General features: G+C 43.6%; 1 protein-coding gene across 1 annotated transcript; it reads right to left on the reverse strand.

Moving 5' to 3' along the window:
• Positions 1-1357: 1357 nt before the first annotated feature.
• On the reverse strand, positions 1358-21793 carry LOC147020920 (uncharacterized). Its single transcript, XM_085890578.1, has 3 exons — positions 21572-21793; positions 6035-6359; positions 1358-2446 (listed from the first exon to the last, which is right to left on the reverse strand). The coding sequence occupies exons 1-3, from the start codon at positions 21666-21668 to the stop codon at positions 2296-2298; spliced, it is 573 nt and encodes a 190-aa protein (XP_085746704.1). The 5' UTR covers positions 21669-21793; the 3' UTR covers positions 1358-2295.
• Between the last annotated feature and the right edge of the window lie 204 nt (positions 21794-21997).

Consider the following 21997-nt stretch of genomic DNA (forward strand, 5'->3'; position numbering starts at 1 on the left):
GAACTGCTTCTACTTTCATGGCCCCAGTGCACCAGCTACTCATGTTTTTTGTGGGCAAAAACAATCCACCACACCACAACCCCCCACAAACAATGGTCACACTACCCACCCCTCTTCCATCGACTCACCCCTCTTCCATCTACTCACAATCCCCTTGGTGATAATCCCTTGCACGGGTCTGTCATCGCAGCATGTCCCGATCCTAACTGTCCTCTCATCCTGCAGCCTTGACCTGCTGCAATTTCTCAGGCTCATGAACTTTTGTGCTCATTGTTGTTGTTTTTTTGTCAAAAAGTCCTTTCTGCATAAAAGTAACAAAGCCAAGAGACTGAAATATTCCCAAGAACATAAGAGTTGGGATGTTCTCAGTATGAGAAAGGTACTTTGGAGTGACGATTCAAACAGTTTCTAATACCTGCCAAAGCATACTTAGACTGCTTACATAAATTCATTCTCTCTCTCTCGTCTCTCGTCTCTCGTCTCGTCTCTTGTCTCTCTCTCTCTCTCTCTCTCTTGTCTCTCTCTCTCTCTCTCTGATCCTTCATTGCCCTACACATGCAGTGCAAAGCAGGGTTAAGTAATTGGTTCACTCTGTCTGTCAGTCAGTTTGACAGATATCTGTATGTTTGAGAAAGTAATTTCAATTGAATGTTATATTTTGAACAATGTGGAACATGAACCTGCAGTGCAGCAGTCCTTTGGCTCTGAATTTGGCAAAATGCATTGAATCTCGTCCCGATCACACGGGAGCAGAGGTGTGAAATATGTGTATATATATATATATATATATATATATATATATATATATATATGTGTATGTATATATATATATATGTGTATATATATATATATATGTGTGTATATATATATATATATATATATATATATATATATATATATATATATATATATATATATATATATATATATATATATATATATATATATATATATATATATATATATATATATATATATATATATATATATATATATATATATATATATATATATATATATATATATATATATATATATATATATATATATATATATATATATATATATATATATATATATATATATATATATATATATATATATATATATATATATATATATATATATATATATATATATATATATATATATATATATATATATATATATATATATATATATATATATATATATATATATATATATATATATATATATATATATATATATATATATATATATATATATATATATATATATATATATATATATATATATATATATATATATATATATATATATATATATATATATATATATATATATATATATATATATATATATATATTACTCTGACGGTGAAACAAAATTAAAAATCATTCCAAACAGGATACTTACTGTTTTCAAGGATGTCATGAAAGACACAAACAACAGGCATGAAGAACTAATGTGACGTGTTAGATAATGTGATGTAAAAGAGGGTCCATCATCGGTGGTAAATGTTCAATTCAATTGTTTGTTTGTTTTCTGTATTCTTTAAAACTTTAATTTTATTTCAATTTTATTATATGTTTGAACACTCAGACACAAGTTGCCCTGTTTGCACTTCTAAAAACCTCCAGTTTAGTCGTACTTGGGCAAAATCTTGCACCGTCTTGACCAATAAGATTTGCCGCACGCTGTGAGGGCGAAGTAACACCGAGATTCAAACAAAAATGATGGCACGTGCAGGGAAATCGTGCTCATGCTCAGAAACATATATCGTGCTCAGAACCAAAAACCCTCCCTATGTCTCTTTGCTCAAGACTGAGGGGTAAGGTGTTCTATTGAACTCTCCTGCTTATTGTGTGTAATAAAGTTTCAGTCAATGATAACTATAATAAAATGTAAGAATATCAATATTATGAGAAACTGCTGTTTAAAGTTGTGGAATGAGAAAGCTTGGCAGTGATTTAAATGGACTCAAACTTTTGTACCCGACGGCACATGATCAGATTTGAATGGCAAAACAGGCCAAATTACCTTGATTCCTTCCACAACGAAATTTCTAAAAGTTTATGGAAATAAAAAACTGAAATGAGCAAAACATAAATATGGAACCATTTGTCAATTTATATATTTCCAAATGTTAACACATTTAGTGATTTAAAAAAAACAAAACAAACGTTGTTGCCAAATATTTTGAAAGCCAATACAAATGAATGTTCCCACCATACACCTACTCTGCTTAGTTTGAGTTACCAATCTGGAGCGCACAGACTGCAGACATGAATGTTTGAAACACTTTTGTAATGATCATAGGGATCCATTGAGCCAGGAACAGGCGAGTGCATTGTCGTTTGAATCCACCAGCCAGATAATGGCGTGCTCGAAACTGTACGAAACGCTCTTGAAGGTCACCGAGTTTTCCACCAATGTCCATGACCCTCCCCTGTTTAAATTTGCCCTGAAATACAAATCGATACAGATTGTGGTGTTCAGTTTTCCTGTTCACAGAAATAACAACAGAGTTTTGTGTGGTGTAAAAATCGGATTCATTGAGTTTTAGGTGGAGTTTGGGTGAGATTGACAACGAAACAAGCTGAGCATGATGGGATTAAAATACTGCAGATTAAGAAGCAGGAATAGGAAATATAGTCATGTTTCCAGCACACAATATCATACTCTTTCGAAGGTAAGGTGGGATTTTTAATTCCCAGAAGTGAAGGTGAGCAGTCAACAGACAGGACTGTCAGCATAACATCACTGGAAGAATGGCATACGATGATGCTGTCAACGCACTAGGACAAGAATATGTTTTCTGGTCTTATATTTGTAAATCACAGGACTTTTGGCTCATACCAAATGCAAATACTACTGAATATGGAGTTGGCCATCCTGTCTTTATTACTCATATTACACACACACACACACACGCACACACGCACACACGCACACACGCACACACGCACACACACGCACACACACGCACACACACACACACACACACACACTTGTTGAAATGTGCTGAAAGTCAAGATTGTGGGAAATGAGATAAAATAGTGGGGGTCATTTGAAGTTTGGTGATTATTTCGAACTCTTCAGTTGGTTTCTCCAGCTTTCAGCATCCTGCCCCATCACCTACTCGGGACACTTTCAGTGTTTCAGCTAAATCTCCAACAGCAGCTTTAACTCCACATTTATAGATGGTGTCCAAAACATCATCTATGGCGACATCCTGAAAAAAAAAAATATATATATATATCCTTCCACAAAGCTCAGGACAAGTGTGTCTACCCTCAGGAGAGCCAGAAAACAACATCTTTCTCATCTCAAGTCTGAACTCTCAAATCTTTCTCCCTCCTCCAAATCCTGGTGTGTCTAAACAAATCTGTTTCTGGTGTATGTTCCCCCTCCATCCCCTCCCTTAATCAAATGGCCGCACTGCTGATACTGCACGCGAAAAGGATGAATCCCTAAACTCGATGTTCGCATCGAAATCTTGTGTCCAAAACCCATCGCTTCCTGTACCCACCTTACCCAGTCGCACCCAACTGTCCCTGGACTCTGTGCCCTTTTCTCTTGACAAGGTGGAGAGCTTGCTGTCAAACCTCGACTCCGATTCTGTAAACCGGTCCAAACAGCATCAGCCCACGTGTCCTAAAAACCTGCTCTTCTGCTCTTGCTCACGCTCTCACTGTTCTATTCACCCTCTCATTTGCTCAAGGTCATCTGCCATCTGCTTGTAAATCAGCAAACATTACCGCCCTGCATAAAAAGGTGCAAAAACAGATCCCTGCAACTACAGACCAATCAGCCTTCTCCCAATCATCAGCAAGATTATGGAATCCATCAACGCTTCAGACATTAAATCCTTCCTCTTCTCCAATGGCTTGATTTCCGATCATCAATTTAGTTTCAGACCAGGTCACTCTATCCTGGATATGCTGCTGCTGCTCTCCCAACAATGGATGGAGGTCCTCAATGTAAAACATGAAATCAGAGCCATATCCACAAACATATCGCGTGCTTTTGGCACAGTCTGGCACGCTGCACTACTCACCAAACTCTCTTCCAATGGTATCTAAGGCCATCTCCACTCATGACTTGCAGACTTCCTCTCCCGTCGCAGCCAACGTTTCGCCCTAAATGGAGTTCTCTCATCCCTTCTTCTTGTCCATGCTGGAGTTCCTCAAGGCAGTGTTCTGGGTCCTGTTCTTTTTCTGGTTTCCATCAATGATCTCTCCGACTCTCTGGAAAATCCTCTTTATCTCTTTGCTGATGACTCCACCCTCTGTTGTACCATCTGTCATCCCTCAGAAAGGGCGAGCCGCAACATCTTCGCTCTCTGCAGATCTGGATAAAATCACAAACTGGTCCAACACGTGGCACATGTCTTTCAATCCTGAGAAATCCCTCACATTCACTCTGTCTCTGAAAGGACCATGCCACAAACCCTTCCATCTACTTTCTCAACAACCCTCTCGAAGAGGTTCAGTCACTCAAGCTCTTGGGTCTCGCTCTCAGCGATGATCTCTCTTGGGCAAGCCACAATTCAAAGTTGGCCTCCAAAGCCAGAGACTGACTGGCCATCCTCTGTCATGCAAGGTGCTTCCTTTAAAAACCAAGTCAGAACAAAACACCTGAGCGAAACACCAACAGGCTTTCATCCACAGCTCAATAGAGTACTACTCTCCTATTTGGGCTGGCTCCCCCTGCTTCATATCTTACTCAGCTTGACACCATGGAAACAAAGGCCTTCAATGTCATTGAAATCTCTTGCGATGAGGCCCAGTCGATGAGCCCATCACTTCGACATTGCCAACAGGTCGGTGGACCGTCTTTTTCCGCTTCATTTCTGGACTTGCACCATATGCCCGATCCGTGCTCTCCCCCCCCCCCCCTTCCCCAGGAATCAGGTATCTGCAGGACGCAGGTGATCCACTTGTAAACCCCTCGTAGTGAAACTGCCTAAATCCAGAATCATTAATGTAATTCCAATTAATTTTATTCAAACTCTCCCTGAACCTGCAGCTCTTACAGATTACAACGCCATTGTTGCTCTTGGCTCCGCATCTCCAGATCTTTCACCCTTTCTCTTTCCTGAATCTCCAGATCTTTCACCATTTCTATTTCCTGAATCTCCAGATATTTTCACCGCAACTCCAATTTTCACAACTCAATACTTTCAGACATCTCATCCGTTAAGAATTTGAATGCCGATTTATCCAAATGCTTCTCCTCAACTTCATGGTTTACCACCAATGACAAAATATCTTCTGTTTTTCTACACCTTACCCAGTTTACTGCACCATTCAGGTTTGACGTGGCAGTGACAACGGGTAGAAGTGGGGGATTGGTGGGGTGTTTGGAGGGGAGGGGGGTCAAACTGACGAATGGGTGTTAACCCATCAGCCCGCCCCTTGATGTAGCAGCAGCGGAGTCCCTTTTCAGGGCCAGCCTCAACTGCTCACACAGCACCACCTGCTGGCAAGGGGGGCTTAGCAAGCCTCTCCACCCAGCCTTAAGGGCTGAGCATGGGTGGTCAAAGTGGGACCCCGCTTCTGATCTGTGTCCGATGGTCCACAAACACACTCGGGGTGGAGTATGGCAAGCCGTGTGTACTGCTGACCGGCTGACAGACCAACATGACCTGGACGAACAGACCAACAAGACCGCCTTTGGCACCAAACGAGTCCTCCGCCCAGGTAATGATTCCTTCACAAGTAAATCGTTATCCCACACCGCTTCACAGCAATGGTGGACCAGCCGGCAAGTTTATAAAACCACAGATCCATGTACTAGGGACCAACTACCACATGGGACTCATCCACTTCAAAACATCTCTCCAGCACATCAAGCACCATCAGCAAAAATACCAATTTTCTTTTTCTTGAGGAACATACAATTTAGGTTTCATCCATAAACCGAAAACCAACACCAGATTTCACAATCCATGTAAGGCATAAAAGAAACATGCTCGCCTCCCAAATCCGAGAATCAACATTGAGTGAATAAAACATTTGGGAAGCCCCACATTCATTGCTTATCGTACCTGTAACTCAAGAAGCCACTGCTGTTCAAGCCAAACACTCCACCTCCTGAAGTCACTTCGATATCTGTTAATGAACTCTGATAGTCGATTCGAGAGTCGGTGAAGGGGCAAGCGGTCTTTGTTATCTTGAATAAATCATACTTTGGACCAAGGCTCAAGCAGTTGGAGGAATCTGCACAACTAATGTCCGCACGGTAGTAATAATTATTTTGGAAGTTTGGAGAGAAGGGTTCTATTTGATTCGGCACAAGGCAACTGGTCTTGGAATATGTAGAGATACGATAAACATGGTCAGGGAGACTTGGTTCCACATCACGTGAGATTTCTGCATCACAGGAGGGGTAAAGGGAAGGGAAAGAGACGATTCATTATTGGTAATTATCTTTGACTGTTCCTCCACTTGCCCAGTTCATCATCCAAAATTGAGCAGACATGTGAAGTTCTCATGTCTGAAGTGAGGTTTTGTTAACTGAACCCCACAACACATATCCATAAGTTACCGACATGCGTATATTGTTATGAAAATGGCGATTTCCCCTTTTCCATGATGAATCGTTGCAGTGACGACTTGATTTATCTATATATTACTAAAACCCTAATCATATATATATATATATATATATATATATATATATATATATATATATATATATATATATATATATATATATATATATATATATATATGTTCCTGAAATACAGCCAAATCCATACATGATAGTGCAAAAATTTTAGGGCCACCTCACTCACCATTCACCTGCGGTGTGCAGTATCAAGTTTCGTTCAAATCGGGCAACGAAAAAATAATTGAAAAATCAATTCCCCATTCAGTCGAGTACTCTTCGGGAGTATTTGATCAATGAAAACAACCTTAGCGGTATAGTTCGCTGGAGCCATCTTTTTATTTTTCTTGAAATGATTTTTTTTTTTTTTTCATCAACCGCTGTCACAACGGGAACCCAACGGGTTCACGGGTCGCTGAGTTCTTCCTAATGCTGTACATTCAGTCACACGTTAAAAATATTGGTGATTGTTCATAATTAACGCACATAATCTTTTGTTAAATGTACTTTAGGAATCTTGGTTAGTGATATACAGGAGACTTTTTGGAATGAAATAAAATAAATGCATGGATAAGGTGGACTATCATATTAATGGCAAGAGAATATGTAAGCCAAATATGGTGATGATCATCAGGTACTGCTGGTATTGAACGTGCTCCCCAGTGGTATCGGCAATTGGATTTGTTGTTCAATTTACTTTTTCCCCATTGTCACGAATCGCCCATGCTTTGCTTTTGGGGGTGTGCAGGTGAGTTGGGAGAATTGGTGTGGGTGACGGGCAAGAGTGGCTGTATGAAAGCCAAGCACGTCGACTGGGTGGAAAGGGTTAAAAATATGGCATGCGTTGTGAATAAAGGATTGTTGTTTTGGTTTGGTTATTGCTCATTTCGCATGTTTGCAGGCCATGGCAGGTAGGAACACCACTTTTAGCATGTACTGCAGGTGTAGGTTGAAAATGAATTATCAGCTGGATAGGGATCATTGCATGTGAGGTTTGTGGGTGTCGAAAATGGCTCAGGCTCTCAAGGAGAACGAGGAATGGGGAGCTCCACCATGCTCCGCCCCCAGTAGCCTATCAAGTGACTGGGAACGGGAAAACCTCCGGGAGGAGGTTCGGCCGAAGGGAGGAGGACCCCTTGGAGTCCATGGAATGTCAAGGAGTGCCATTTGGGTGACCACCTCCGGCAAGTTGTGCAGCGAAGGGAGCTGTTGTGGAACTGGGGGGGGGGAGGGGGTAGGGGACAAATAAATGGAGAGTCTTGGATTTCCCTTTAGATGGGACTTTGTGCTGCAGGTAAGCACACACTGGTACACCACCACCACCCAACCACCATATTATAGGACCTCCCCACTGCCGAGTTGAGGCCACACCTGCAGGTAATTGAGATGCCACGGCCTTGCATGGAAGGTAATGGTTAATGTTGTTGTTGTTGTGTTTATGGAAATGTTCCACTCGGTCCCATGCAACTTGATATGTGCAATGGAGGGGACAGGTAGCCTGTGAAATTGGCTAGGGAGATTTCAAATTTGGTACTTGGGCTCAGCTGAGAGCTGGAGCAGGTGACGTTCTTGGAGGGGACGTGGCCCATTTGATGGGATTATTTAATTGGATAAGTTATAGTATGGTTAAAGTAGGCATGCTTCTTTGTTTGTTTTTGCCATCAACTTTCCCCACCCAAAGGATACCATATTGGACAAGGCCGGGATCAAAATTGATGATCTTTTTGCAAAAAGAATTTTGTACATTTTGAGTGATTGTAATTATATTGCAACAAAGGAGGTAGTGCATTAAGAAGAGGAGGTAATACTAGCAGCAGTACATTTCCCAAGCCCTCACTAATTAAGTGAATGGGAGCATGCACCAGAGCAGTGCATCGCCAGAACTCCGGCACATCTACTTCCCACCGGTACTCCAGGAGCCTCCGTCTGGCCATCCCCCAGGCAGATGCCTGGCCCATCCCCATCCCCTTGAGACGCTGATCAACCTGCTGCAACCACAAGGGAGGTGATCGGTCCACGAGCCTCCTCCAGTCACGAGGCTCCCTTGCTGAGATAATCTGGTGAGTAGGATCAGCGTCATAAAAACAAGCTACATGTCCATACAGCCGCAACTGACACTCACAGACAATAAAGGAAGAAAATCTCCTCTGAGTCTCTCTCAGCAACCGCTCGTTGGACACAAAGTCGAGTCAAGTCTGACCAGCGATAGCCAAGGATTCTCTGAAGAGACCTGGTTAAGCAGAGAATGAAGGATTTAAGTCTCCATCTGAAATCCTTGGTCAGAGCCCAAGTGTCACATCCACAGAGCAAGACTGGAGGACCAAGGACTGAAAGATTCGGATTTTCGTCCCACTGCATAGGTACCGACAGCACCACACTCCATGACTCCCCAGGCCCGACCTCCACGTCTGTTGACCTCTGGCTCACAGCCAGCAGACACATGAATATCACTGCCAAGGTAAGTGAATCTCTCCACGATCTCAACATCCTCACCACAAATAGGTACAGACAGGACAGCAGCATCCAAGATGTCATTGAAAGCCTGGATCTTAGTTTTGACCCAGGAAACCCCAAATCCCAGGGGCTCCGACTCCTCATTCAGCACCTCGAGGGCCCCCAAAAGGATATTCAGTCTCCGCAAATATGACTGCGTCATCTGCGAAATCAAGGTCAAACATCTTGACATCCTAAACGATGCACCGCAGGTTGATCTCTCAGACATCCTCCACAGAATTCAGTCTATACAAGCACTGAAAAGTGTGGGGGCCAGTACACACCCCTGAGAAACTCCAGTAATAACTGGAAATAAGTCAGAGATGGTACCACCACACTTCACAGCACTCTTTGTATCAGAGTATAGTTCAGAAATCAGATCGATCAGTTTTGGTGGCACCCCACGAAGACCAAGAATCCTCCAGAGGACATCCCGATTCACTGCATCAAACACTTTACAGAGATCAACATTAGCTGCAAGCAGCCCCTGCCGAAACTCTCGTATGCGTTGGGTGAGGACACGAAGAGCAAGGACACAGTAAATCGTTGACCTCTTTGGTGTAAAGCCTGACTGCTCTGGGTGCTGGTGCTCAAGCAGATGGTGGCAAACCCGATCAATAATTATTTGAGCAAAGACCTTGCCCAGCACTGAGAGCAGCGTCACACGATTGTTATTGTAGTTGTTGCAGTCCTGGCGATCACTGTTCCCCTTCCAGAGAGGAACAACGCCCCTCTTCGAGTCTGTTGAGATGATGCCTGTACTCCAAACAGAGCACAGAACTGCATGCATCGACAGGAGGACAGCATTTTCACCAGCCTTGAGCAGTTCAGCATGGATGCAGCAGATCCCAGGAGCTTTACCCCATTTCAGCTGGTTCACCGCAGTCTCTGTTTCCCCAAACGAAGGTGGTTCATAGTTCATTGGAGGTTCAGCAACAGGGATAGTAACACCCCTGACATCCAAGTCAACAGTTGGTGGGTTAGCCTGGTACAGCTGCTGAAAGTAACCAGGCCGGCGGGACTTCACTTTAGCCACTTCTGTCAAGAGCTCATGACTCTCCGCTGTAACTGCAATACATGAAGGGATGAGCTTTGAGGACATGTTTTATGCCTCAACTCCGTGAACAACTCAGCTCTGCAATTAAGCCTGTCCATGTGACAATGGTCAATGGTATCCAGTGTCCCTTGGGAGACAAAGTTCTTCTTCACCTGATGTTGGGTTCCAAGATAACCACTTGCAGCATCAAGGATGGTAGTCTTGAAGGTACTCCACAACACTTCAGGATGCCCTGAAATATCCAAACCCTCTGTCCATCAGCCTGTTCGCAAACTCCTCAGCTGCCCTCTCATCCTTGAGCTTGCCAACATCCAGTCGAGGCCGGGATGGTTCCATTCTCTTGGATTTGACAAGTTGCTACAACAAGACTGTGGTCACTATTGAGTAACTGAGCATTCCGGTAGACCCTGCAGTTCGAGAGAATCCTTCAACGACCGTCAATGAGCACATGGACAATCTCCTTTGCCACACCACCAGTGTTGGAATACCAAGTCCAGCGATGAGCTTGTGGGCGCTGAAACCATGAACGATTTGAAACCATGAACTTCTTGCAAAGTCAAGGAACTTAGTGCAATTCTGGTTCACAGTTCCAGACCCATGAGGACCAACACACGTCTCATAACCATCCCTATCAGTACCAGTGAGGTCTGGTTTTGGCTTTGTGGCTAGGGTGGATCACAGGGTCCTGAGTTTGAGCCCCATTGGCTGCTGAGTCAACACCAGGTGGGGTTGACTCAGCCTGTCATCCTTCTGAGGTTGGCAAAATGAATACCAGTGTGCTGGTAGAAGGGCACAGCATCAGCGGCACAGCCACGCTTCCAAGAAATGATAGCTACCCAGCAGCCAAGCCACCATATGAAAGAACAGAACGGTGTCAGTTGATGCATTGAAATCCCCCAAGACTGGAAGAGTATCTCGCCTGGGGCACTGATCAACCACAGACTCAAACGTGACATGGGATGCGTCCTTTACAGTGAGATCACTCGCCTCAGTCGAAGAAAACACATGGACCAGGGAAATGACACCCAATGAGTGATGATTCCTCAGTCTCATAATTCGCTCATTGACCGGTGGTACCTCAATTATCATGGGAGTCAGCTTCTTTAACACGGCGACAGTAACTCCTTGGGCATGGTAACCATCAAAACAACCAGACCAATAGTTGGTGTAACCACCCGCCATGATCTCGCCACTATCCCGATCGCCGAACCTCAGAGAGTGCTGCAATACTGATGTTCAAATGCTGGAGCTCAGATGAAAGCAGTGATGGGTGATCATCCTCTCTTAGACTTAGGACATTCCAAGCAACCACTCGAAGGGATTGCCACAGATTAAACTGAGGCGACTGCATCTGGTGGATGACACCTCAGCACCACCCGACATACACCATCACTGACCGACTCAGGGAGGTTACCCGATGCTTTTCCTCCTATCATCAAAGAATGGGGGTCCCCAAGGCGTTGTCCCAATCACGTCATCTGGTGAGTTGCCCTGTGAAGGACAGCTGCACAGGAGGTACTCTCATGGAGTGGGTTTTTTTTTTAATTGACCTTTTTTGTGTGTTTTGCAGAACGAACTGTTTTACAGTGGCCGGAGTGCAAATCTTGCCACCAACCTCCGAGAAAGAGGGAATCTAACTGCAGGAGGACGTCCGCTGAAAGATGGGTACCAGACATGGATGAGTTCAGGTTGAAAATGTGGCTTTCCCAGGAAAGATCATGGCAGATAATGAGAACCAGAAGCTTGAATGAAAGGACTTCTTCCAGCAGATTGTTGAGAAAGTAAGTGTGGGAGGGGGGGAGGGGGGGGTTCAAATTGCTCTTTTCTGAGAGACAGTGAGTGTGACATTTGTCCGGATTGAAAGACATGTTCCACGTGTTGGACCAGTTTGTGATTTTATCCAGATCTGCAGAGAGCGAAGAAGCTGCTGCTTACCGGTCTGAGGGATGACAGATGGGACAGCAGAGGGTGTCATCAGCAAAGAAACAAAGAAGATTTTCCAGACAGTCGGAGAGATCATTGATGAAAACCAGAAAAATAACAGGGCCCATAATGCTACCTTGAGGAACTCCAGCCTGGACAGGAAGAGGGGATGGGAGAACTCCATTTAGGGCCACACGGTGACTGCGACAGGAGAGGAAGTCTGCGAGCCATGAGTGGAGATGGCCTTGGATACCATGGGAAGAGAGTTTGGTGAGTAGGGCAGGGTGCCAGACTGTGTCAAAAGCACGTGATATGTCCAGGGATATGGCTCTGATTTCATGTCCGGCATTGAGCACCTCCATCCATTGTTGGGAGAGCAGAAGCAGCATATCCAGGGTAGAGTGACCTGGTCTGAAAGCAAATTGATGATCGGAAATCAAGCCATTGGAGAATAGGAAGGATTTAATGTCTGAAGCGATGATGGATTCCATAACCTTGCTGATGATTGGGAGAAGGCTGATTGGTCTGTAGTTGCAGGGATCTGTTTTTGCACCTTTTTATGCAGGGCAGTAATGTTTGCTGATTTACAGGCAGATGGCTTCAGTTTCACCCGGATTACTGCCAGGCGAGACAGTGAGTGTGCACTGGCCAACAAGAGCAAATTAGTGGGGCAGACTTCCCGACGAAACGAACGTGCAGACCACGCTGGGCCAATAAAGGAAAAGAAAGAACGATTTGGGTACATTTACAATATAAGCAACCATTCAGCCATCCTGATACACCTGAACCTTGCATACTGGGGAGCAATACGAGTTAGCCTGTCCCACATGCAGCGAGAGGTGGGGTTTTGCAATAGTGTGTCTGTCTGTGCATCTCTGTCTGTGTGCGTGTCTCCGTCTGTGTGTGTGTCTCTGTGCGTGTGTGTCTGTCTGTGTTGTGTCTTTGTGTCTTTGTGTGTGTGTGTGTATGAGAAAATGGATGAAAGTGATGCAAACATTACCGTCCTGCATAAAAAAGGTGTAAAAACAGATCCCTGCAACTACAGACCAATCAGCCTTCTCCCAATCATCAGCAAGGTTATGGAATCCATCATCGCTTCAGACATTAAATCCTTCCTCTTCCACAATGGCTTGATTTCTGATCATCAATTTGGATTCAGACCAGGTCACTCTACCCTGGATATGTTGCTCCTGATCTCCCAACAATGGCTGTAGATACTCATTGCCAGACATGAGATCAAAGCCATATCCCAAGACATATCACGTGCTTTTGACACAGTCTGGCAACCTGCCCTGCTCACCAAACTCTCTTCCTATGGTATCCAAGGTAATCTCCACTCATGGCTCGCAGACTTCCTCTCCTGTCACAGTCAACGTGTGGTCCAAAATGGAGTTCTCTCACCCTCTCTTCATGGACAGGGTGGAGTTCCTCAAGGTAGCGTTCTGGGCCCTGTTATTTTCCTGGTTTTCATCAATGATCTCTCTGACTCTCTGGAAAATCCTCTTTATCTCTTTGCTGATGACTCCACCCTCTGCCCTAGCATCGGTCATCCCTCAGATCGGCAAGCAGCAGTTTCTTCGCTCTCTGCAGATCTGAGTAAAATCACAAACTGGTCCAACACGTGGAACATGTCTTTCAATCCTGACAAATTTCACATTCTCACTATGTCTCTCCGAAAGGACCATCTGGAACCCCTTTCCCCCCAATCTACTTTCTCAACAACCCTCTTGAAGAAGTCCTTTCATTCAAACTTCTGGGTCTCACGATCTTTTCTGGGAAAGCCACATTTCCAACCTGGCCTCCAAAGCCAGTCGTTAACTGGGAATCCTCTGTCCTCCCTTGGCCCACCTGAGCTCCTGACCACATACAAACCTTTTGTCTGCAGTCTGATGGAGTACTGCTCTCCCCTCTGGGCTGGTGCTCCTGCCTCTCACTTTTCTTGGCTTCACACTGTGGAAACCAAGGCTTTTAGGATCACTGATATCTCCCGCGGTGAGGCCGAGTCTTTGGGTCTCTCACTCTCTCACTGCAGGCAGGTCTGCGGCCTTTCTGACTTCTACCGTCTCCTCTCCGGCCTCGCCACCCCCCCCCCCTGCTCTGTCTGTGATCTGTCCCCACCATATTTCCAGAAGGCACTCAAGGTCCACCACTCACCCTCTTCTGGTAAAACTACTAAAATCAAGAATCACTGCTCACCTTCATTCTTTCATTCCTCTTTTTTCCTGCCTCAGGAACAAACTCCCACACACTCTTCAATTCCAGTCCTCCTTCCATGTCTTGAAAACAGCCGCTTACCACCATCTCTCATCTTCCCCCATCCAAAACCATCATCTTTTCTACCCCCGTTAATCCACTCCAAACCCACCTCCTTCAAATTTCCTGCTTTCCTTCCTGAAAGTCCCTGTCGTACCACCTTGTTTACCCTGTGTTCCCCACCCCATTCTTCTCCCTTCCACAGATCTCCGAATATCTCTGTTTCCTCCTGTTTTGTGCTTCCCTCTCCCGCCCCTCGTCTCCTGCTCCCTTTGTTATACGTTCTGTGTATTAGCTCTTATACGAGCCTCGACATCGTATATAAAACAAAAAATGGAGACGACAAATTAATAATTTGGTCAAAAACTCAGTCACATAAAAGTCCATTTTCATCCGATTGACCTGAAATTTAAAGCAGTTGCATATTGGGTCATTTAATTGGTTCATCAATAAAAAGCTCGAAGCAGATTGGTGTTTTTTTGTCGATGAAGAGGTCAAAGGTCAAGGTTGCATAAAATTGTCAATTTTCATCCGACTGGCTTACAAGTTGAGCAGGCTTTGCGTCTCGTTTTTGAGGTGAAATGGTCAAGGTCACCTAAAATCATCAATATTTTTGTATTTTTTTTTTTTTTTAGCCATTTTTGTCATATTTTGCATCACGAAGAAGAATGCTTTCCAGTTGGTTTATTTTTGAACATGGATCCTTCCAATTCCAATCAATGTTTCTAAACTTGTTCATTGTTTGTTTGGAGACATTTAATATCTGCTTTGTCTTGTACAATATCTGTGGCTGCAAAAGTCTCCAACAGTGAAAACATATTTTTAGATCCTCGTGGAGGATCTCTAAGTCTTACTCACGTTGTTGTTCTTTATCTTCTTCTTGTGGACTTTTTTTGTTTCACAGCCTACAGTTTCCATCGAAACTTCCTGAAACTTGGCATATATATGTAAAAATTCCCTGCGCAGACAGTAACCATCTCCGATTTTGAAAATTCCTCCGAGAAAAAAAGTTATGACGTCAAAATATCTCCGCTAATGGAAATCGCCTAAAACATTATCTCCGAAACTAGGCAAGCTTTTTGAATTCTGTTTGCGGGAATCGAACAAGGCATTAGCAGAGATGAATTACCGCACATATGTAATTCACTATGACGATACATCACTATGACGTCATATCAATTTTTTGACATTTTTTGTTTCACAACCCAGAGTTTTCATCGGATCTTCGTGAAACTTGCCATGTATATGCAGAAAGCCCACGCGCAGGCAGTAACCATCTCCGATTTCAGCAATGCCAACCCTCCCGATTTCATCGGGAGGCTTCCGAAAATTCACCCAAACTCCCGCCCTTACGATCACTATCCTTATCCTCCCGAAATTTTGATATTTTTGCACTGTTCACTAATCAGAATGTACTAGTATGAGAATTGAATGAAAAGCATCGTCTGCTACGTATAGCATGTGGTAACTCCATAACGTTCGCTGCTACCAAATTGTACGTAAAAAATTGCAAATTCAAATGAGGAGCAGCGAAACATTGGGTCTGGATCTCGCTTAGGCGATCATGCACTGAGATTTAGTGCATGCGGTATGTGTGCAATACAGTGCATGCGGTATGTATGCACAGTGTATATGCATGCGATACGCTCACTGCATGCAGCTGGGCCCGTACCAGCCCGGCGGTCGCGACCACCGTGCGGTGTTTAATTTAACAGCCGCTAGAGTTCTACGAGTCGCGCTGCAGCTGTGGAACATCGACTTCGAAGTTACCGATGCTTCAAGCCCTCGATGTTGATTACGAAATGGCAGAAAAGAAGCTTACGAAGACCAAGAAATGGTCTCAGAAGTGCAAGACCGAATACAGTCTCCAATACCCGTGTATTCGAAAGTCTGAAAGAGGAATTCATCATGCGTATTGTACAGTATGCAGCGTTGATATTTCAGTTGAGCACGGAGGTCGCGATGATATTCGGAAGCACTTGGAAGCAAACGGCACACAGACATTGCAAAGGAGAGATCTTCGAGCACGAGTACCGGTACACTTCTGAATTATTTCACCAAACAAGGGACAAGCGAGGAAGAGGATGTTACCCAGCGGAACTTCTCTTTAGTGGATTTATTGTGGAACATAACTTGCCCATATCAGTCTCAGATCATGCTGGACCTCTATTTCAAAAGATGTTTCCAGATTCAAAAGTTGCTTCAAAGTATGGATGTGCAAGAACAAAAACTTGCAAGATGTGCAAGATGTGCAAGAACAAAAAAAAAAAAAAAAAAAAACAAGAACAAAAAGCAAGAAAAAAAAAGAAAAAAAAAAGAACAAAAAAAAAAAGAACAAGAACAAAGAAGAAAAAAAGAACACTGGTCAACAATTTTTTACTTTCTGAATGTTGTCTAGATTTCTACAAGTGAATTAGGGTATTCTGGCACTGCTGAATCAGGAAATGGCATCCGTTTCTCTCCATCAGGTCAGGTTTTTGTGCTAAGTTGATTTGAAAAAAATCAGATCTTGTGACAAAATCAATTACATTTTTGTGGCATTATCAGCTGATTTTTGTCAACACATATCATCCTAAACATGTTTTTAAGAAAAAAAAATGTTTTGCCAACAACATTTATTGATTACATGATAGAAACATCGATTACTGTCATCTGAATGGTGGGCATTGATAAAGGTAAGTACAAGTAAATTGCATGTTGCGTCACCACTGTTCAAACTTCAGGGCTTGAACTTCCGTTTCTTCGAACTCCTGGAATGTTCAGCGGCAGGGAGGTCTCTCTTCAGATTCCAACAGTAGTCAGCCATCATGACTGCGTCCCAGCGACCCTGATACCTGGTCTCCATCTCCTTCATGTCCTGATGGAATCTCTCCCCCTGCTCGTCACTCATTGAACCCAGGTTCTCAGGGAAACCGGTTCATATGTGAAAATAGGTAGTGCATCTTGATGCTCATGTTGCAGCCCAGGTTTCTGAAAGCAGTCAGCATGTTGTTGACAAGTTCTGCGTAGTTTCTGGCCTTATTGTTGCCAAGAAAGTTCTTCACTACCAAAACAAATGTCTTACACGCTTCCAGTTCCACTTCGTTCATTCAGCTTTTGAACTCTGGATCTCTGATGAGCTGACGGATCTGAGAACCATCAAAGATGCCAGCTTTCAACTTCTCCATGGTCAATCCTGGAAAAGCCTGGCACAAGTAAGTGAAGCAGTCACCATCTTTGTCCAGAGCCTTGGTGAACTGCTTGATTAAGCCGAGCTTGATGTGCAGCGGTGGGAAGAGTATTCTGTCTCTGTCCACCAGAGGGTCGTTGATGACGTTCCTTTCTTTGCATGGCACCAATTCCTCCCGCACAGGCCAGTCCTTCTTCGTGTAATGCTGAGCACGGTCCCTACTATCCCACATGCACAGAAAACATGGGTACTTGGTGAAGCCAGACTGTTGTCCCAACAAAAAGTTCACCATCTTCAGGTCAACACAAATAAACCACTTATGCTGATCATAACCAATTTTCTCCAGCACGTACTTCACCGCTTCATACTTCTCCTTCAGTGTAGTCGAGTGAGCGATGGGTACAGAGGCAAACTGGTTGCCGTTGTGTAGCAGAACACATTTCAGTGATCGCTTGCTGCTGTCAATGAACAGTCTCCAATCTTTGGGTTCGTACTGTGGCACTCCAAGCTTGAGCAGAAGCGCATGTCATAAATTGGCGCATGTAGGTATTGTACATTCTTCAGAGTTCGTTATTTCAAGAAATACAACTTTTTTGTATCACATTATTACAAAATCTGCCCCATTAACTTTAGTTTTGATCCACGAACTTTATGCTTTGCCTCACCAATTTTTGGAAGATTTTGAGGTTTTATGACTTCAAACTGATCCCTTTTTCGACATAATCACCCAGAACTATCGTACCTGAATACTTCTTGTCATTAAAATAATTATTTCCAATTAAAACAATTATTTGACATGATATTTTACCCCCCACCAACTTCTTCTAAAATGCTCCACACATGCGTACATGTGAACAAAAAATGTAAAAAACGACATGTGGCCATATCTCAAAAACTTGACCTGATTGAACAAAACTAATGTGAGTTTTGGATTCAGCGCATCAGATTCGTCCTAAATCAGCTTAAAAAATGCAGACAACAAATTTGTTGTTGACCAGTGTAATTGGTGAGTTGTCAAATGTTACTGCTTCATCTATTGCCGATATTGCTAGACTAGCTCCATTTAGCCTAGCTACAGACGGTAGCAATGACGGTGAGGCCCAGCTATATCCTGTCCTGATTTCGTACTATGACAACAGTGCTGGGATTGTGAAGCAAGGTTTGCTAAGTTTGCCTGCGTGCAAACAAGATTCCACTGGAGAAAACATTTTCAAACTGCTTGATCATGAGTTCAGTGACAGGAAAATTCCGTGGGGAAATTGTGTTTCCTTTTGTGCTGATAATGCCTCTGTCATGGTGGGCAAGCACAAAGGAGTCGCTGCTTATATCCACAAACAAAATCAGAGTGCTACATCATGGGATGCCCTTGCCATATGATGCACAATACGGCCAAGAAGGCGGCTCAGGCCTTACCCATTGAATTAGATGACTTTCTCATCGATATTTACTACTACTTGGACAAAAGTAGTAAACGCGTCAAAGGAGTGAAAGCACTGCAAGAACTCTGTGATGCCCCGACACACAAGATTCTGAAGCATGTCGCAACAAGGTGGCTGTCCCTTGGTCAGTGCCTAGACAGGCTGATTGAACAGTGGGAGCCACTTCGCCTCTTCTTCAAAGAAGAAGTACGAAGAAAAAATGCAACCAACTGTAGCCAAGACTCTAACAACGAGCAAGAAGGACGGCACTGTATCTACTGCCAGTACTGGCACTGCAGGATCAAGCACTAGTGGAGCAGCATTCACCACTACCACTGCAGTATCTCTGCTGCGAAGACAGCAGGGACAGCACCAAAACCAATGCTGAGAGCAGGTAGCATCACCGGCCCTTCATCACGTTAATCTACAAAGCAGATCCCTTCAGAGTCGAGAAAGACTGTGATAGTCCCATCTACAGGCAAAGAAGGACCCAAGTTAAGTTCTGCTTTTGCCAAATCACTTGATAGAAGCTCAGCAAAACCTTCGAATCAGAGGTCTTCTTCCTTGGCTGCACCTACATCAAGCTCTCTCCTCAAACGTAAAATTGGATCTGGTACTACGAGTCTGACCTCTTCTGCTGGCAGTAAACGCAAGTGTGATCGCCCTGCGGCTAAGTGTACTACGAGTTCTACAACTAAAAGCGCATCTTCCTCAAACACTGTGCAGGAATCTAGAGAAAAACGTGTCAACAGGATGTTCTTGTCTCCACAAACAAAACTCTATTGTTTCTTCCTTCGATATGCAAACAAGCTTTTTGAGAAGGGGAATCTTCTGCTCCAAAGAGACGAACCCTGTATTCATCTCCTGATCTTGGTCTTCTGGTCTTCTGAATTGAATGGTCTTCTGAAAGATATCTTCGTACGGTTTTTGAAACCATCGGTGTCATCGGTTCCTCTGGTAAATGTACCCTTCTCTGACAGAAATCATCAGAAGAATGATGAGGACCTCATGATTGGGAACGATGCCAAACTGTATATAAGGGAACAAAGGAGTCTCAAGAAATCCACCTTCACTCTGAGTGAGTCAGACATCCAAGGTTTCTTCAGTGCAGTTTGCTCATATTATGTGAAAGCCTGCAATTATATCTTCAAAACCTGGCCGCTAGATGATGAATTAGCCAAGCATGCTCAGGTGCTGGATGTTAAGCTACACCAAGAAGTGGGGTTTGACTGTGTGGAGTTTTTCATCAAGAAATTCCCCTGTCTGTTCAGTGGCGGTGATAGTGACATAGACAGTCTTGAGAGTGAATTCGCTCACTACCAGGCAGACGCCTCCATAGCTACAATTGCTACTGAGACAGTGAGAGTGGATGAGCAGTGGCATCGGATTTCACAGCTCACAGATCCCTGCACTGGTGCCAAGAAGTATCCTAATTTGAGCAAAGTGATGAAGGGAATCTTGGTCATTCCTCATTCGAACGCATCATGTGAGCGGGCACTCGGTCTTGTACGGAAGAATCATACTGAATTTCGTCCCAATCTGAGTGTCAAAACCCTGGAAGCTCTCTTAATTGAAAAACTAGCTCATAGCACCCCTTGCTACCAGAGAGAATACAGCAAAGACATAATCAGAAGGGCTAAAAGAGCCACACAGCTGTCACTCAGCAAAGCTGCCATGGAAAAAGCAAGCAGCAGTAGTACCAGCCAGTAAGGTAAGAAAAATATTGCTTCTTTTGTGCTTTTTGTTAATCTTTGATTGTCCCCTAACTTACTAATATTAACATACATGTAACATTAAAAAGTGCACAATTTTCCCCTTTTTTTGTTCAAAAAGTGGGAATTCTTAACATGTTAAATGCTCCAAAATAGGGCTCAGAGGGCACTAGAGAGCGTCTAGAACCCCAGAGCTTCCAGGGCCCTAAGGCGGGCCATGGACCCCGGCGCAAGGGTCGAGCGCTCCGCGCTCGAGATGTGCGCTTGGCGCACATAATTTGGTGTCGGTTGAAAATCCTCCCTAATTCTGATTTCCAAAAGTTGGCATCTCTGCGATTTTGAAAATTCTTCCGAGAGAAAAAAGTTGACGTCATCATATCGCCGCGAATGGAAATCGCCTAAAAAATTATCTCCGAAACTTGGCAAGCTGATTGAATTTTGTTTGCGGGAATCAAGCCGGGCATTAGCACAGATAATTAATTTATCGCAAACCTGATACATCACAATGACGTCATATTCGTTTTTATGACGTCATCATTCAGAGGACGAGGATCTTAGCTCATTTGAGCTTGTTATTTGAATTGATGGACTGGATCGTCTCAAGAATGTGTCAAAAATCTTCCATTTCAAGGTTTTGTGAAGGAAGGTGGCAAGTCAAATGTTTCAGTCAGAGGGTGGCCTTCCATACGGATTTCCTTTGGGTTCCTCTTCACAATTTGGAAAGTTGAATTGAAGTTAAATTGCAAATCTAATAATATTATTCTTTTCTTTCAGATCTCACCTTATTGAAGCCATTTTAACAGATTTGATGCGAGACCACACTCACCTGTCTGTTTGCCTTTCTGTTCTCTCCTCCATACACGAGTTGTCCAAGTAGACAATCCATGGTACTGACAAAGCTGTGCATTGCAGTCATTAAATGATCACGACTTTAAGAGTGATAACATACCTGCCATCTGTATCCACCTCTTGCCAACAATCGTGTATAGTCGATTCCCATTGTCAATGCCCCAGATCCCTGATGGTCCCGATTTCACTTTCCTCATGTCAGTTCCAGGGTACTCCTCCCAACGTTCACCACACCAGCGCACCACAGAACCATTGGTGAGCACTCCAAACAGGTGCTGTCCTGCATGTATGTGTGTGAACCCTTGCCCCACAGAAACGCAGTCGAGGGTGGACTTTGCTGCAAAGCAGAAGAAATAATATAAAGTTACACAACTACTGTATCTACAACAAAAAGTAAACCTCTTTCAGAAAACTCATAATTACATTGTAAAGTAAGCGAATATATCTTGTTTGCAATTCTCTGGATGTACCATGCTCCCTTGACAGAGTGCTGCAGGAGGATTTCATGGCAAGGGTTTTTGTATAC

This window comes from Eptatretus burgeri, chromosome 8, assembly GCF_056783735.1.
Source record: "Eptatretus burgeri isolate ZD-2024b chromosome 8, Ebu_testis_v1, whole genome shotgun sequence".
Lineage (NCBI taxonomy): Eukaryota > Metazoa > Chordata > Myxini > Myxiniformes > Myxinidae > Eptatretus > Eptatretus burgeri.